Below are 18,964 nucleotides of genomic sequence, written 5' to 3'. Positions count from 1 at the left end.
CTAAAAAATAATATATTTTAAAAAATAAAAATTATATTCTAATAAATATATATATATATATATATATATATATATATAAATTATCATATGTATAAAATATAAATTTCGAAGAATTATTCATTTATCTCATTTGTCAAACTTTTGTGCTTTCTATTTATTGTATATGTTGATAAAAAAAATCAAAATTGTAAAAATTTATATCACATATCAAAAACATCTTTATATGATAAATAAATTAAATTTGATTTTTTGAAGATTTAACATATTTATTTTTATGTTTTTATTAGTGTTAAATTATTATTAAGTAGGTTTTTAAGATTGTAGTTCTAACCAAACATTTTAAAAAATGTCTATGATAAATAAATATATCATATTAATAACATGTGCTTTTAATAAAATTTAGGTTTAATTCTGTTAAATTATAATATAACATAATCTGACCTAGTTTATTTTCATCCTTAATTGTAATTGTAGATATAAAAACTTGTAAAAAAATAACTATAATATATATTTATACTTTTAAAAATTATATGTAAAATTTTTAATATTACAAATATATAAATAAGTATTGCTCCCACGATCTAAAATTTCTGGATCTGTCACTAACTATAATCATCGAGTTTGTATTTAACATTTTGGAACCAGAACGGCCTGTTCTGGTTGCACTCTTGATGTGTTAATTTTGCATCTGGAACGGCTCGTTCCAGGTGCAAAATTAACATACCAAGTGTGCAACTAGAACGGGCCGTTCTGGTTTCAGAACGGGTTGTTCTGACTCCAAATGCATTAAAAAAAATTGGCATCCACGTGTGCATCCACACTACGTGTGCATCCACGTGACATCCACGTGGCCAGCAGTTAACTCTGTCTAATTTGGACGAAAGTCCGACATTGCAATAATTTAAATTATTAGGAACCAAATTGAAATCAAAAATTAAAGTGGGACTAAATTGAAACAAACAAATATTATAAGAAATTAAGGTTTTAACCTAAAAAGTCTAAAGGAAATCAATCCTGGTCCACAATTTTCCCTGGTCAAAATTTTAACATGGAGAGAACTAAGAAACTCAAGAACAATCCTTGGATCTGGAACAGCCCATTCTGAATGTTGTTGCCTCCTCCTCCTTCTTTAATGATCTGGAATGACCTGTTCTAAAACCAGAACGGTCCGTTCTACTTGCACTCGTTGTGTGTTAATTTTGCATCTAGAATTGGCCGTTCCAGATACAAAATTAACACACAACAAGTACAAGCAGAACGAGTCGTTCTGGTTTCAGAACAGGTCATTCCAAATCATTAAAGAAGGAGGAGGAGGCAACAACATTCACATTTGTATATATATACATCTAGAATGTTGTGTGTTAACAGTTGGATTTACAAAATTCACATTTAATATAAAGTTATTGAGTGATGTAATACTTGATAAAAGTTACACCGGTGTAATTATAACCCCTTCTATATATATATATATATATATATATATATATATGCCACTCTTAATAAATACATCTCTCTTCTCAATTTTTAAAAAAATTCTAAATACTCTTTTAATTACTCATTTTTAAAATAAATTTTACTTCCAAAGGTTATCTTCTTTATTCACTACTCTTTCTTAACTCATTTTCTTTTATTACTTCTCTCTAATTATTATTTGCTTTTTTATTATTTTTTTTCAACAATCAAGATGCTCACTAGTCATTTATACTGTTCTTAATTTAATTTTTTTTTTTTTTACTTTTATCTTCTTCATTTTTAACCTTAATTTATTTGCTCTATCTTTAATATTGTATAAATTTAATATAAGGTTATAAATTTAAAGATGTCATTCATGAAGACATAATTCATTGGAAGACATAATTAATTAATTTTATGATAAATTATGGATTAAAAAAATAATATTTATTATAATTACTGGAAACTGATTTTTTGAATTGTATTTTTTATTTTAAAATATAGTTTTTGAAATTAATTTTTTCAAAAGAGTATAAATTTTCGAAAATTGAAGAGTATTATTTGGTAGGAAAAAAAGTCAGAAAAAGATATATTTGAAAGTATATTTAACAAAATTTCATAATAATATTAAAATAAGTAACAGTTATAGTATTATTTTTCGAATTCTAAGGTCGATACAAACTGTCACACAAAAAGAAAGAAAGAATTCTTTAATAATTAATAATCAAATAGACAAAATAATTTTACAACCACCATAATTTATACAATTTGATTTTTCAAAATGTTATTTGTCTATTAATTTTAACTTTTTAAATTCAAAATTTATCATAGTGAGGAGTGAAGGTTGTAAGGATGATGACAGCCATCATTATTGTTACTGCATTCACTACTATTATTACATTACCATCACTATCTCCATTATCTTGAAATGAAAACAAACAATGGGAAAGGAATAAGAGAGGGAAAACACACTCGTCTCATATGAATGCCCGGTCTCGGGCGCATAAGGAACTTCTTTTCCGTGCCTTTAATTAATCAAGCAGCTGACAAGGCCTCAAAGCAATAACATTAATTAGCAGGAGGAGCATACAGTCTCACTTGTTTTCGAATAGACGCACTAGGAATTGAAGATTTAAGATGATTTCTGATATTAGCATATAAAGTCAAAGATATTAAATTAACAGATTTCACTTTTACTGATTAGCTGGTTAATCCAATGTAACATCCATTCTTCTGTTCACGAACTAAAAAATTCTTTGCTGAGATCTCCTTGTTGTTTCGAGAGCAATAGTCACCGAACAACAAACTAGAAACAATTTAACTAAAAATTGCTTTTATTAAATCAAATCTAAAGTAACAGAGTAGAATCATGTTAGTGAGTCTATCCCAGCATTTTATATAAATATTTATAATAATATTAGTAATTTTGGATACACTCGTCATTATTTAATTGCTTATAAAAAAAGGTAGTAGTCATTTATATATGATTGTTAAAGAACAAATAATAGTTACAAAAGACTAACTCTTATGAAGTCGTAGAAGAACTTTTTGAAAAGTTGCATTTGTGATGCCTGGAAATGCATGAAGACTACAACACCGTCTCCATCTGAGCTTCGAGTAATCATTGCCCTATCTACTTGAGATACATCTGCTAAACCAAAATGCACAGGCTTTCCCCAACCAAAATCTGCTTCATACACTGGAATGTTTATCCAGCTTGTGAGAAGAATGTTATGACTCCCAGAATACGGGACACCCTTATGTTGTTGTCCTTGTCCATGGAAAAAAGAACTTATGTAATCCAATTGCTCTTGGCCTAAAGTTGAACTTAATTGTGACCTTATATACTCATTTGTAACCACATAAAGTGCTTCCCTTATCTTTTGAGAAGCATAACATAATGGGTTTGATATGACATCCCCCACACTACATTCAGGTGTCACTGTTCTTGCCAAAGCATTCCCAAAATAATTCTGAGGGAGAGGTGGAATCAATCTATTGCGAATATTAGCACTAAATCGAACTAGAGTTGGTTGGTTCTCACCAATTTCACGAGCCTTAGATGCACATCTCCATATATGAGCAGAAATAACTTCAAATGTGCTATAAGGTCTTGCCCCTTCTTTCATAGATTGATTGTTGGCCATTTTCTTTAGCTTCTCCACTTGGCTTGATGTGAGTTTCAACAGTGCACAACTTCTTTTGTTTTGCTCTATTCCTATTCCTGGCATTTTTGGCACAGGCTTCCACTCCGGGAGATCAACGCTTGGAGCTGATTGGTGCGGTAATTTTAGTAGTTTTCGATCAAGAAATGGTAGTTCATTGGATTCTGGTGTTTCTCCTCGAGCTAACTTTGCCCATATGTTGATGAAGTGAGCAAGGGCAATAGCTGTTGGGAACAAAGAATTTCAATTTTAAACGATATCTTAAAAATTTAAATTTAAAATTTTGAATTATTTTTCAACAATACCATCAGTCAAAGGATGAGACACTAGAACTCCAATGGCAAGGCCTTCACCACCATGGAACTTTGTTAACTGCAGCAACAGTAGGGGAAGCTCCTGCATAGGTTGAGTATAATCAACTTCTGGAACAAGTTCCTTGGTGGACTCGGAGGGTGAAAAGTCTTTATAGTCCCCAAATGTGTTGGTGGTTTCAGCTTCAATCAAAGTCACTCCCTTTGCGTTACAATCCACTTCCATTCTACCACTTTCTGTCAATCTCAATCTACCAGCTATTGGATAGTAGGGCACTAAAATCTTGCTAAGAGAATTCTTCATTGTTTCAATGATGTCCCCACTGTGTTTTGCTTTGTAAATGTAGATTGTGGATACATGACCTAGGTACCCGACTAGGTCACTATCGGATAGCCATAACGGTTCCATGGGTGTTGGTTGATTTGGAGTGACATTATACGAAGCTACGATAGTTGTCATTTTTCTGCTTGAAGGATAGGTGCAGGAGCTTTCTTATGCGTCATGCAATATATAAATTAAAAAAAAAAAAAAAAATACCCTATGGAGTGTACTTTTCATATTGTACAGTTATTTGCATATATTCCACGACACTAATACATTATATTATATATCATGTGAAATCATGCATGACCCGTAAGTCAAATTTACGAGAATTTAAAATCTACACGTTTTACACTAAAGCTAAGTTTATCATCAACAACTTGTTATATTATTAGCCACGGAAAGATTAAAAAAAGGGTTCACGAGAATTGTGTGAACTCATTTTTAATGATCATATACTTGCATCTTTGTCACGTTCAAATTGTTTCCATTGTTAGGTCATTATTCTTCTTTTTTGTAACTAGTTAAATTTTTCATACACTGATCCATATTTGATATTTCAACAAATAACAGTGATTAATATGTTAGGAGGGAAATTTTCTTCTCCTTGAAGATAGAAAAATGAATCAGTAAGAATCAAACCAGGGGTTAAGCGGAGGAAAACAGATTTGTGCAAATTATATATCATATAAACAGTGTTACCTCTCTAATAATCTAATGTATAGCAAGGATTTTGCTTGAGAAAATTTAGCATAGAGAATGAGAAAGTCCAAACAGGATGAAAAAAGTGTGAAGCCCCCTGTTCAGTGTTTCAGAGCCACCTGCCTTTAATTGATCATCTACTCGGTCTGAACACTATGTCATCCCATCGGTCCAAGCATAAGATTTCAAAATCCTAACTTAGGTCTCCAAAATATTTTTTTTTTTTACTTATAAAACTTAATAAATCAGTTATATTAGTACAAATTTTGATTTGTTAGTCATTGTCTAAGTATAACATTATAAAGGTTATGGTTCGATTCTAATATCGTAATTTTTTACTGAAAATTTCTTTTTATATGAATGACTGTTAATTTTTTTATCACTTTCTCATCTTTAAAAAAGCTCAACTTCAAAATTCATTTTAAGTTTCAAAATTTATTTCTTACTTGTATATGTTAAGAAAAATTAAATCAACCCACAAATTTACCATTACAACAGATTGACAGATCACAGACAATTCCGCAAACATTAATTAATAGTCTACAACCTACAACTAGAAGTTTACAACAAAGCAATTAACAGCCTACAATAACAAATGAGCATTGAAAAACCTAAGTCACAACAGAGAAACTAATTTAGACATTTCGAAATAATCAAATCAGTTAAAATGGGAAACGAAATCACTTACCTACGAAAACTTACAACACTGGGGAGAGTGCAAGCGGGGACACTGGGGAGTGCGCAACCGCAGACACAGGCGAAGTGGAAAGTTAAAGTGCGTGTGCGTGCGTCAGATGAGTCCTCAAGTCCACTCCTTTCCTTCAACCGTAACCTTATCTTAAATGATTATTATATATTTCTAGTTATTATATTTCATTTAATAAAAGGATTTAATAATTATCAATGTTGGTTAGATTCATTGGTTTAAGGTTTCAATCCTCAAATAATTTTAAAATCTTAAATTTAAATATTATTTTTATAAAAATGACTAATATTTAATATTATTTTTTATAATTTAAAAATTTAAGAATAAAATTATCTAAAAAAAATGTACATCAAATCATATTATTGTTTTATATATGTTATAGATCAAAAATTTAAAATAAATTATGTATATAAATAAATATTATATTTAAATATATAAATTATATTTAAAATATTTAAATAAATAGATATTTTAAATATATGAATTATATTTTAAGTTTATGATAAATAATTTATAATATAATACAAATTATTTTATTTACTAATAATTTTTTAAAATATTAAAATTTAATTCATAAATAATTATGATTAAAAAAATCAAATTAAATACGAAATTAAAAGAAAGACAACTCTTAAATACGTATCAACTTTAATTAGAGAATAACATCAATCGTACCTAAAGAATTATACATAAATTTTATCTTAAAAGATTCACAAAAACTCTCTTGTTAAAATAATTTTTTTAAAATCATTCTCCTTGAAAATTCTTAAAATTTATTGATATAAATAATCTTGAGTATAGATCACATAATTCAATGGTTAAGTCAGTTAAATTTACATTATACAAAAAGTTATTAAAAGTTCAAATTTGGTCTAAGAGTTTAGACTTACACTTGGTATTAATGAATCTGGTATAACGTTTACCAACAATTATTACACTCCTCAATAACTTTTAACTAAATGTGAATTTTTTAAAACACACAATCAAATTGAAAGTTTCTTACTCTTAGATCATATATACAAAATTTTATATTAATTCAAGATAATTTAATACCTCATTCTCATAAAAATAAAATTTACATAATATAATTATTTTAAAATAACTTAAAATATGAACACTTTGATTACCTTTAGATTGTTGTTTAAATTTAACAAAATTTGATATAAACATACAAGGTGATATGAAGTTATAATTCAATAGTTGGATCAACAAAAATTTATATTTAATATAGTTATTGCTCAATATAATAATTGGTAAAAATTACATACACCGGTGTTATTTGAACCATCATTCTTATATATATATATATATATATATATATATATATATATATATATATATATATATATATATATATATATATTGTTGAGTCAATTATACTCCTTAAACTCTGAAGCATATTCTACGACAATTATACTCCCTTGATTGAGTATTAGGAACTCCATCTCCTAATTATAAATAAGTACTTCTAAATTTCTCTGAAGACTGCCCTTCCCATGTTATGGATATAGCTTTCACAACAAAGCATCAATGAATATTCTTTGATCAATACATAGCCTCCTCAACGAGCATAAAGGTGTCAAAGGCCTCTTTTATCCCTTTGGACATGTCATTACATGAAAAATTTTCTTAATTTTTGTCAGCTAATTCTAAGCTTCATCAGTGTTGTAGCCTTTCTTGAAAGTAGGTATGTTTCTTTGAAAATGATATATACCATTGTATTCAACAACTCCACCAACAATAGCAACATTTTGATTCCTTGCAACTTGTGTTAAGTCTTGCAAAGAATTAGTTATCACATAATAGTTCCTTATAGTCATTTACTCTCTAAATAAGTTGAGCTTAAGGATGTGCAAAAAATCAAATCGATTTGAATCAATCTGATCCATATTAATTAAAAAAATCTAAACCAATTCATTTTTCAAAATCAGTTTGATTACCTAATCTATTTTTACTAAGTGAGAATCGATTTAGTTCAATTCAAATCTATATATGAGTAAAAAGTAGATAATTGCATCGCACCAAACCAATTCAATTTTAAAAAATCTTATACATATTCTTAAAAAATCGTAAAGATCCACTGTATAAAAAATAATTGATTAACTAATTCACTTTTATACAATGGATCGATTTAGATTATCAAAAATTCGATTCATAAACACCCCTAGTTGAGATCATATAAGAGTAAACAAAAGGTAAGATCGCAATAACAAAAAGCAAACATCATAATAAGTCAAACTACACATAGAAAATATATATAGAAAGCACAAAACACACTAGTGAAAAAATTGATTTATTTTAATATATCACTAAATGTAACGTCCTTTATCCCTCTAATATCAATATAGTAAATAAATAAAAATTACAATTAAAGAATACAATGAGATTTTTAAAACTATTCGCAGTAGGAAAAGGTTCACTTTAAACAATTAGTTGCACATTCCGAAAAAAAAAAAAACCCTAAAAGACACAAGAAACATTTAAAAAAAAAAAAAGGTTGTCATTTCAAAAGTTACACAAGTTTAAAAGGCAAACATAACTAAACATAAAGGAATGTAAACACAACTAAACTTGAGCAGTTCTCAAGTTTTGATGTAAACAATAAAAGTGTAATGATATGTTATTAATAAAATAATATATAAAATAGATATATATTTACATATATTATAAATTATGTTATAAACATTAAATTAATAATACATAAAATATGTTGTTAAATATCATTCAAAATCATTAAAATTATATGTAACTTTATGTCAAATAGATATATACTTACATATATTATATTTATAGTGAAATTTTTTATATGTCACTATATGTAATATTTCTTGTAATAAGATGAGATATTATTAATTTAAAAAATAATCTAATCTCAAGAGATAAAAATAATCAACTTTTGATTTGTTTTCAAAGAAGATATTATCTCAAATTTTCACAAATATGTTATTAACAAAAGTATTAATTTTTAATTTTGAAAACAATTAAAAGCATTGTCTCAACTTCAAGGGAATTAAGTCCTTTGAGAAAATAATCGATTCTTTTAATTGAGAAAATCGATTCCTTTGAAAAATAAACCGATTCTTACACGTAACAAAAAAGTTATGCTCAAGAGTCGATTATTTTTAAAGAAAATTATTTGGCTTCATAGAAATCAATTCTTTTATGTAAGAATTGATTTCTTTGGCTAGAAAAACACATTTTTAAACAAAAATATGTAGTTAGTTCACTACTAGAAAAATGACATTTTCCTGTAAATTTTCCTATAAAAAAATATTCGCAGAAATTTTTTGTGAATTTTCTTGTAATAATAATTTTACAAATTTTTTTAATGAATTTATTTGTAAAAAGTAATTTATAGATATTTCTTTCAAAAAATTGTATAAAAGATAATCTACTAGAAATTTTTGCAAATTTTGCTACAATTTTATTGATCATAAAAAAATTTCCATGATAAAAATTTACAGAAAGTATTGTAAGAATTTTATTTTGTTTCTTGCATATTTTCTTACAAAAATAAATTCGGAAGTAATGTTTACTAAATGGTAGAAAAAATTTGCAGGTAACTTTTCTTGTGGATTTTCCTACTAATTTTAATCCGTAGGAAAAATAAAACATATATTTAAATTTATAAGTTTAATATTTTAAAAAAACTTAAAGTCTCACATCGATTGAAAATAAAATAATTAAAGAGTATATAAGTTGGGACAACACTTACCTTACAAGTTAATTTGTATAGTTTAGTATTAGACTTATAATCTACAATCTTAGAGTTTAAAAGATTATGTATCACATGCTGAAGGCGTGGAAACAAATATTTCGGATGAATTTATTGTGAGTATTTGAAAGTTGAAGAATTATTGATAGAATTTGTAGTAATTTTTTTAATTTTTTTGGTAAATAATATTCCTGCAAAATTTCTTGCAAAAAAATTCGCAAGAAACTTTCCTCTGAATTTTCTTGTAAATTTTATTGCTGATTTTTTTCATAAAAAAATTTTTGAATTTTAAAATATTATCCACGAAGGTATTACCTACAGAAAAAATTTTGCAGAAAAATTTGTAGGAACAATGTTTCCTGCTAATTTTTATGAAAAATTTGTAGAAAAAGTCGCATGTAATAAGAGAAATTCTAGTAATGATTTATAGGTTAATTTTAATTTGTTTGCTTAATTACTTACATTTAAATCGATTCTTTTGAAAAATAAATCTATTCTTACATAAGAAAAAGGTACGATCCACAATCGATTATTTTTAAAAGAAATTATTTGTCTAATGGAAATCAATCCTTTTATGTAAGAATTGATTTTTTTATATATAAATACACATTTTCAAAGAAAAACACGTAGCTGAAGTTCATGGGTTAATTTGTTTGCTTCATTACTTACATTTAAATTAATCTAATTAATTAATCTAAGTATTTCTAAGTCTAGATCATAATAAGTAACCCACAAACAAATTAAACAGTATTTACAAAATAATGGACTTCAAATTAAACATTATTATTCCCTTGAAGCTCTATAGTTCTCTTAAAAGCAAAGTTTATCTTCATCAATCTTTATATATTAATACTTGTTTTCATCAAACTTCTACGATATAATAAGATCATTTTTCATCAATTGTAACTTTCAATCTCTCCATATTTCATCGAGTGTGGTTTTTAGTACGTCTTGCTCTTTTTAATGATAACGGTATCTTATTTTTATGTTCTTGAGTTTTCAACTTTTTTTTTTGTAACACCCCAGTTTTTATACTTTACTGAGGGTAATTTAGTAATTTTCATAAATTTATAAGGATGATTTAGTAGCCTAGAACGGGTCATTCTCAAATTGAAATTGGTCATTCCAAACTACTAAAATGAGAGTGATTTAGTAGTCAAGAACGGGTCGTTCCAAAACTAGAAATGGTCGTTTCAAAATATTAAAATTGCCTACAAATCTTAGTTAGGAACGGGGCATTCTAAACCACTAAAAAGACTTGCAACCCTAGTTGGAAACGGGCCATTCTGGTTTAAGAACGGGTTGTTCCAAACATGGTCGTTATGGGTTAAAATATAACCCCAGAATGGGTCGTTCTGGTTTTAGAACGAGTCGTTCTGGATGTGAAATGTTACACATGACGAATGAGTTTAGAACGGACTGTTCCAGATTTGAAACGGGTCATTTTAGCCACTCCTGAAATCTATAAATAGAGCACTCTGACACTATTTCTGGTCACACTCACTGGAGACCAAGGAGAATCAAGAGAAGGAGATTAGCCAGATTCTGCTCTAGCTTCATCTTCTACTTATCCAGGTAAAGGGGGAGTGAGAAACCTCTCGCTCGGGGGTGTGGGAATAATTGTTGGGTAGTAGGGTTGACCCCCAATCCCTTGCCTGATGCATGCTTCTAGGAACATGCAAAATATGAATATTTTATGTTTTGCTTTCTAAATGTCTTGATATGTTCCTTGTGTGATGTTGAGTGTAAAGATGTGTTTAGTTTCAAAAATAGATAAGTTTTGATATGAATTAAAGTGATCTGTGAGTTCTTGAGAGAACCCTGAGAAACAGGCAATATGTAAATGTTTTCTGTTTTACTTTCTAATTCTTCTGTTGTGTTCCTTGTTGAATGAGATGTATGAATATGTGTAATTTTGAAAATAGACAAGTTTTGATATGAATTAGAGTGCTCTGTAGGTTCTTGTGGGAAACCCTGTAAAGTAAAATTAGGAATATGATCTTTGGATGATTTTGAGGCAATATATGTAAAATTGATATGGCTTCATGTTTTGGATAATTACTTGGTATGATTTTTGTATATGACTACAAGAAGTTTCTTGAATGAGACTATGTGAACATGATGTAATAATGTGAAAGGTGAATGTATGATCTGTGATATGATATTGTGAAATAATGTGACATGAGATATGATGAGACGTGATAAGTGAAATGTTGAGTCAATGAAATAGTGGATGTGTGACATGCATCATGTGTATCTATGATATATTCTAGGTGTGCCGCTTAGGCCGCAATATGTACCTTAGGGTCACCGGTGATAACAAGGTGTACATTAGGGTCACCGATGATGTAACAAGTTAACAAGGTGTACCTTAGGGTCATTGGTGATGTAACAAGTTAACAAGGTGTACCTTGGGTCACTAGTGATGAAATGATGAGAAATGTGATTATGAGACATGTGACTGGTGCCATATGCATTTATGAGTCGAGTCCATGACATCATTGCATGATAATTGAGTGTACATATGATACTGATTATGTATGTGTATTATTTATGTGTGATTGGTGCTTGTAACTTGTAATATGTTTGTTGTATGTGTGTGTGCGCTATCTAACCTTTATTTCTGCACCTGAATCTGAGTGAGATGTTTTTCACTCCCTTGTTGTTATTTGTATGTGTTTAAATTGCGTTGCAGGTGATCATCAACGTGAAGATGTTGGTGATGAGGCTTAGGCTTCAGTTGGGCATGTTCTGATAGGATATGTGACATTGGGGTATAGCTAGGCTTATTAACTATTTGAAAACTCGATTTTATTTCTTGTAATTTCACTGACATGTTATTTGGATTAAGTTTATGAATGTGAACTCTTTACCTTATGTGGTTGGAGATTTGGTTTTTAATGATGAAGAATTTTATTTTTATAATTATTGCATATGTATGTTGAGATAGAAAGTGTCACACTTTTAATCTCAGTATCACTTGTTTCCAAAAACAGTGTAATATGAACTCCCATGCACATGTATAAGAATTAGGGTATAAATGTACAAAGTGAAGGTTGATACATGTATAAAATAATGTACATGTGAAAATATCCTCTAAAGTAATATTGGGCTAGTAACTACAAATTAATATATATATATATATATATAATAAAATTTATATTATCGCATATTTACTTTAAAATTGATTAATTTAACAAAATATTATTGAAGTGAGATTAATAATATAATATCTTTTTTATCTCTTTATAACAGTCCTTAAAAATGAATTAAGATAGTAAATTATGTAATTTGTGAAATTATATATTTCTTGTTTTTATCCATATATTACCTCTTAAATTGTTTGAGAATTATTAAATTAACACTTCTTAAATATTACATTAAACCTTCTAATTATTATTTAAAAAAATATCACTTTTCTTATATAACTTAAAATAGTTATCTTGTGCGATATCAATTTTAGAAATTTTGCTTTTAAGTAGAGTATTTTACAAAGTTTAATAGTTGTAAATTAACGAAATAAAATAATTTTTTACTACTGAACACCAATTATATCATCATTCAGATGACTTTTTATTTATTAGATTAAATTGTATTTTTGATCATTATATTATATCAAATTCACAATTTTAGTTTTCTTAATTTTATTATGCTATTTTAATCCTAAATTTTATAAAATTCATAAAATTGGTTACCTTGATGAATATTAATTTATCCGTCAATTGTTAAAATTGTAACATTAATTATGATTTAAGATTAAATAAACAATATAATAACTAATGTTTAATAATAATTGAGCTAAATTTCACTTTTAATTTCTCATTTTTATTTCATAAAAGTGATAAAAACGATAACTAAAATTTAATTATTTACTCATTTATTTAATGTTATGTCACGATGAACGTTATAATTTCAATGATTAATGAATGGACATGTAGTGAGAAGATTAAAATCATGTGTTTTATAAACTTGAGGAACTAATATTGTGAAATTAAATATTAGAGAACCAAAATTGAATATTTAATATTATTAGGGACTAAAGTGCAATTTAGCCTATTTATTATAAAAGTCAATAACTTACCATAAATATTGACTTATGATTAGATTATAATATAAAATTAATTTACACATTCTGTGTATCACTTGTTTTCTTGATTATAAATAGGTTTACAAATATATATTTTTTAGCTTGTATATTTTAATTTGTATTTAGTCATAATTTTAATTAAAATTTAATATTTTGAAATAAAATATCAAACATTAAAAATAATAATAATAATAAAATTATTTATTAAAAATCACTTTGTAACACCTAATCAAGGAAGGAGGGGTCCCACATGTAACGACCCGGCCTATCCATGCTCTGCTCCTATACATAACATGATCATCACAGTCTAAATCACATGGAAACATGTAAGGATAAACTAGTGAAAAGAATCAACATATATTTTAAATAAGCAACTTTCAACATAACAACACTATCATCATTCTCAACAGGGTCAACATACAACACATGGCAACACACAACTCAATCACAGTTTCACAACACAACAACATATATACAACTCATATCAACATCAATTCAACTCATCAAAAACTTATGCGTCATCACACATTTACAACTCGGAGATCTCCTACAACATGGGTGAGCAGTCTAAGTAGCTAGGTCCTACCGAACCGACAACACAAAACCTTTTTGGGCTTGCTAGGTAAACAACAAATTTGGATATCAATTCACAAAACGATAACGGTTTCTCAGGCTTTGTCACTTAAACAAGGAAGTATAGTATTCTGTCAGGATAGAACAATTGGATTTAGGCCTACCATGACATTAGCTAGCTCAACTAAGCCACCTATGGGATTAGCTTATCGACTATCTTCCAAATACTACAACCCTCTGATACTCGGTTAGGAACTAAGTTCTCGACTTCGTACTTTACTCGAATGGCCGCTAGTAATCGGTATAGCTCGATCTGACCCCTATACCGTGGTCGCTTTATACACGTGTGCCTCAACCTTGCCCACACACGGGACCAACTAAGTCCTAGAGGAGAACAACACATCATACACTCCAATGGTCAACTTCCCAAGGAGGGTTTTCAACAAATTGGGCTCTTAGAGCACCACAACTATCTCAATTTGCACAATGGGATGAGCAACTTCAAAAATATCTTCTCTAGTCTTAGTGATCAACAACTCATCATCACAGCACGCTCAACACAATATTCAACTCATCATCTTAATCAACTTTTAGCTTGAACAACACAGTCAACTCACAACTTTAACAACATAGTTTATCAGCATAACAACTCATCAACATTGTTTAACAACACATTTTAAAAACACAACAACTCATTTCAACTTTAAACAACACAATTATCATCTCATTAGCTTAATCAACTTTCACAAAATATAAACAGTCAATACATAACATAAAACAATTTTAACAACTTAATTTCAACATGCTTCAACAATATCATTTGTTCAACATATAATAGATCAAGACACAACTCGTAAACAAATTCACAACATACAACATATTCAACATATAATACAACTCACCCATCATGTTTACCACTCATCTATCATGCCAACTTACACAACATATACAACATGAATTAACCTAAGCATTCAAACAACTTTCAACTTAACCAAATCACTCCTTGTGAAATGACAACCATCACATAAGCAGTCAAACAACTTTCAACTTAACCAAATCACTCCTTGTGAAATGACAACCATCACATAAAACAATGTATCGGGAGTTATACTACTCCTATCATGCTCATCCTTATCTCATATGAAAGATAAGAAGATCTCCTGCAACTCTTATGAATACATAAATTCCTATTTCCATCATTTACGCTGTTAAAAATTATAAAAATCACAACAGCTATAACCAATGTTAACAGCTTGACCCGTATTTACTAAAACATCCATATATGGAGTTATAGACCTCTTTTTTAGGTGATTCCAACGCCATTGGAAATATGAGATCCACGGCTACAATTTTAATGAAGACTATAAAGTCAAATTCTGAAAGCACAAAAGCGCTCAATGCCTCCAAAGTGCTCGGTGTTTTACCTCCAGGAATTCTCCCTTGGCTCGCAGCGTTGAAAGGGATGAGCCTTTTCAAAGGGCTCAGTCGTTTCCCAAGGCGCCCAGCCGTTTCAAATAGCTCAGCCCTTTACCTCTAGAGAGTGCTCTCTTGCACACTACCCTCAAAGGGCTCAGCCCTTTAAAAGGGCTCAACAGTTTATGATAGAACCCACCTGTCCTTCACCATTTTCACCCAAAACCTGACATGAAAATACACCAAATCCATATACAAACACCAATTCAAGAAGATTCAGCACAAGAAATCACTAATTTTCTGCACACAACACAACATGCAACTCAACAACCATCAAAAACACCACATGCAAACCCCCTAGCTTCCCTTACCTTGGAGAAGACGAATCCGAGCTTCGGGGAAGAGAAAGAAGAAGAAGAAAAGAAGATTCGTGCTTCCTACTAGCAACCCATACCTCTACTCAGCACCTTCAACAACAACAACACCACAAGAAATCTCAGAAATTTTGGAATAAAAGAATAGGAAGTGAAGAGAAAATGAGAGTGTTGAGGGGAAGGAGGAATAAGAAGAATACCTGTGAGTCTTACACCACACATTTGTTTTTGGTTAGTAAGAGTTAGATTTAGTTCCTGAGATCTTGTTCTTTCCTTTCTTCTTTATGTTGTTGATTAGAACTTCGTATAGTTATGTTGCGAATAGAGCTCAAAATCTTGCGAAGCTTTTCTTCCCTTCTCCTCTAGGAAAATTATGGTGCTCCAAAGAGGTAAGGGAAGCTTACCTTAGTTCTTGTTGCTTGGTTGTCTTGGAAACCATTCTTGTGTGGAGGAATGGGTGTGAGTTGTGAGTTTTGTAAGTTGAAGAAGAACACTCTTGAATGAAGTTCTTGAGTGATTTCGATCAAGGAGAGAGTTGATGGTTGCATGTTTTGTTTAAGCTTTTTTAAAGTAATTTGTGATGTATATATGTTTTAATTTCTTTGTGTTGCGTGTGGTTGGGGTTGCTAATTTTCTGGTGTATTGGACAAAATTTGGGTTCCACCTTGTGTAGGAATTAATGTTGCATCGGGCAGGCCTTCAACACATCGGACACAAATCAATCAGAGGGGTTCTCCTTTCCTAAAGGCGAACATAGGATTGATGGCGTCGAACGTGAGAAGAATGAGTAGCCTTGAATCAGACTAGCATCGAGCATGATTTGAAAGACATTGGACGTGAAGAGAAAGACTTGTCTCTGCTTGGATTCACCTTGGGAGCTAATAGATGTGATGATGGGCATGAGTCAAGGAGAGAATTCCCTATCTGATTGGGGTTGGGTATGGGTTTTACCATACTAAGCGTGAGAGAGTGGGACACTCTACCTCAATCATGTTGAGCATAAATGATGCGACTTTGGGCATGGGCAAGACATCCCTATCTCAATGGCATCAGGTGTCATTTGAGTAGTGTCGGGTGCAACCCACATGTTTTATGTTGGCTATTTTAAAATGAACTATAGTTGAACATTGATGATTAAGTTGTATGTTTGTTGAATATAATGAATTGTTGATATTTAAATGATGTCGAATGATAACAATTGATGAAGAGTATTATTGATGTTGAATTGTATACTGTTGATTCATTTGATGAGAGTCAAAAGTTGAAAAATTGTATGCTATATAAAGTGGTAAAGTTGTGAACATGTAGTTGAGATACATATCTAAGTTGCAATGCATAGATGCTAGAGGTGAATTAAGTTGTTTTAAATGTTGCTTCCCTTTAAGGTTTATGTGGTTTTGACATGGAAGTAGTCGAATAATATCTTAGTTGAATGACTAACCAAGTAAAGTACGAAATTGAGGGTTGAAATTCCTAACATAATATCATAGGGTTGTGGTATTTAGAGGGTAGTCGGTAGGTTAATCATATAGGTGACTTAGTTAATCTAGTTAATTCTATGGTAGGTTAATATCCAAACTGTTCTATCTTGATATAGTACCCATACTTCATTGTTTAAGTAGCAAAACTAGAGAAATCAAACTAAATTACCTATATCTAACTCTTTTATGAGGTCTAATGTTGTCCTATGCATAACCTAACAAAGATAGGTCTGATGTTATATTTGGTAAGGTCAAGTCACTTAAACTATCCACCTTAATTGTAAAAGATCTCTTTAGTTGACATGTGTAACAACGCATTAGTTGTTAATATATGTATGCTGAAATGTTGATTATAAATAAGTTGATAAATGATGTTGTAAGTTGTGAGTTGTACTATTGTTGATCTATATCTTTTTGTTGCTTTAGTTGTATTGTTGTATGTTATTTCTTTTGTAGGCTTATCCTTCATTTCCTTATGATTGAGACTACGTTCATCATATTTTATATACAAATAAGGCAAGATTAAGTGATTAGTTAACGAGATGATAGTTGTTTCGTATAACTCTTCTAACAGAGTCATATTTTGGGAGTCTTCAACTAGTTGTATGAAGGATATTTTGTAGTAGTCTAGTCTTTGATGTATATATACTAGATCATATATGTTGTACATATCTAATATAGTTTACTTTATGTATGTCTTAACTTTCATTTAAGGTCGATTTTTAATAATAAGTACGATGATCTATCAGGTCATCACACACTTAAAATATTAAATTACATTAGTAATACTTTTAATAATAATAAATCTACAATAAACTAGCAATAATTGAGATATAATTGTTGAGGTTTCCGTTAAACACTTTTGTTTAAATCTATAAATCAGTCAAATTCTATTAACGGTCTCAAACACGGCAAGTATACCGGCTGTTCAAGTAGTAAAAATATCGTATCCACAGGGATTAGAAGGTAACATAAGTATTTATTGACTATTCGTGACTAAAGAATGATTCTAATTTGTAGTTTGTCATGTGAATGTGAATTAAAGACCATGACTACTGGAATGAAAGCTATAAAAATATTTGGTTTTGAGTGGAAAAGGTTAGAAATGATATTATGGTATTGTGAGGTTGTGGGGTCAGATTTCACCAAACGTTAAACTAATGAATCCTTAATCTCTTGTTACATGCATTGCTTAGTCAACCCATGAGTTTACTCAAACCTAATCCCTTAGAGAAAGAGCCTAGGTGCGGATATTGAATATCAATCCCTTGAGTACCCAATATCTACACCAGCATTACGGGCTAGGGTTTAAGACTACTAATGGGCCAAGCTCCATTCCTAGATACATTTCCCACTAGGCATTTGTTTCAGAGCTAGTTTCAAAAGTTATTTTCCAATACCCATGGAACCTATATCATGCAAGGAGATTCAATCCAAGATAAGCATTAAGAATACAACACAACAATGAATGAACACCATATATATATATATATATATATATATATATATATATATATATATATATATATATATCATTGAAAACGTAAGGATTACACTAGAATTCGTTGGTTACATCTAACCCTACAAAAAAATGGGTAGAACCACTCAAAATGAGGGTAAATACAAAATAGAGATGAAGGGAAAATGAAGAAACAGAAGGAAA

The 18,964-nt window shown here is 29.6% G+C and overlaps 1 protein-coding gene across 3 annotated transcripts; it reads right to left on the bottom strand.

Moving 5' to 3' along the window:
* Nucleotides 1-2,824: 2,824 nt before the first annotated feature.
* Nucleotides 2,825-5,784, bottom strand: LOC109792444 (spermidine hydroxycinnamoyl transferase). Of its 3 annotated transcripts, none has more exons than XM_083070767.1 (3): nucleotides 5,641-5,784; nucleotides 3,923-4,416; nucleotides 2,825-3,841 (listed from the first exon to the last, which is right to left on the bottom strand). In XM_083070767.1, exons 2-3 carry the CDS (start codon nucleotides 4,386-4,388, stop codon nucleotides 2,961-2,963), a joined length of 1,347 nt encoding a protein of 448 aa, XP_082926893.1. In that variant the 5' UTR covers nucleotides 4,389-4,416; nucleotides 5,641-5,784; the 3' UTR covers nucleotides 2,825-2,960. The 3 variants fall into 3 exon arrangements, with proteins under 3 accessions (XP_082926893.1, XP_082926891.1, XP_082926892.1); XM_083070765.1 differs by having other exon boundaries at nucleotides 3,923-4,392; XM_083070766.1 differs by having other exon boundaries at nucleotides 3,923-4,420; nucleotides 5,641-5,775.
* Nucleotides 5,785-18,964: the final 13,180 nt, after the last annotated feature.

Source organism: Cajanus cajan, chromosome 3, assembly GCF_000230855.2.
Source record: "Cajanus cajan strain Asha chromosome 3, NIPB_CcT2T_4, whole genome shotgun sequence".
Lineage (NCBI taxonomy): Eukaryota > Viridiplantae > Streptophyta > Magnoliopsida > Fabales > Fabaceae > Cajanus > Cajanus cajan.
This window is presented reverse-complemented; position numbering and strand designations above follow the sequence as displayed.

What these genes read in the sequence shown, in the direction of transcription:
- LOC109792444 (XM_083070767.1), bottom strand. Translation starts at nt 4,388, where the DNA reads ATGACAACTATCGTAGCTTCGTATAATGTCACTCCAAATCAACCAACA. An exon ending in GTCTCATCCTTTGACTGATG is followed by an intron (nt 3,842 to 3,922) that starts GTATTGTTGAAA and finishes TGTTCCCAACAG; the next exon opens with CTATTGCCCTTGCTCACTTC.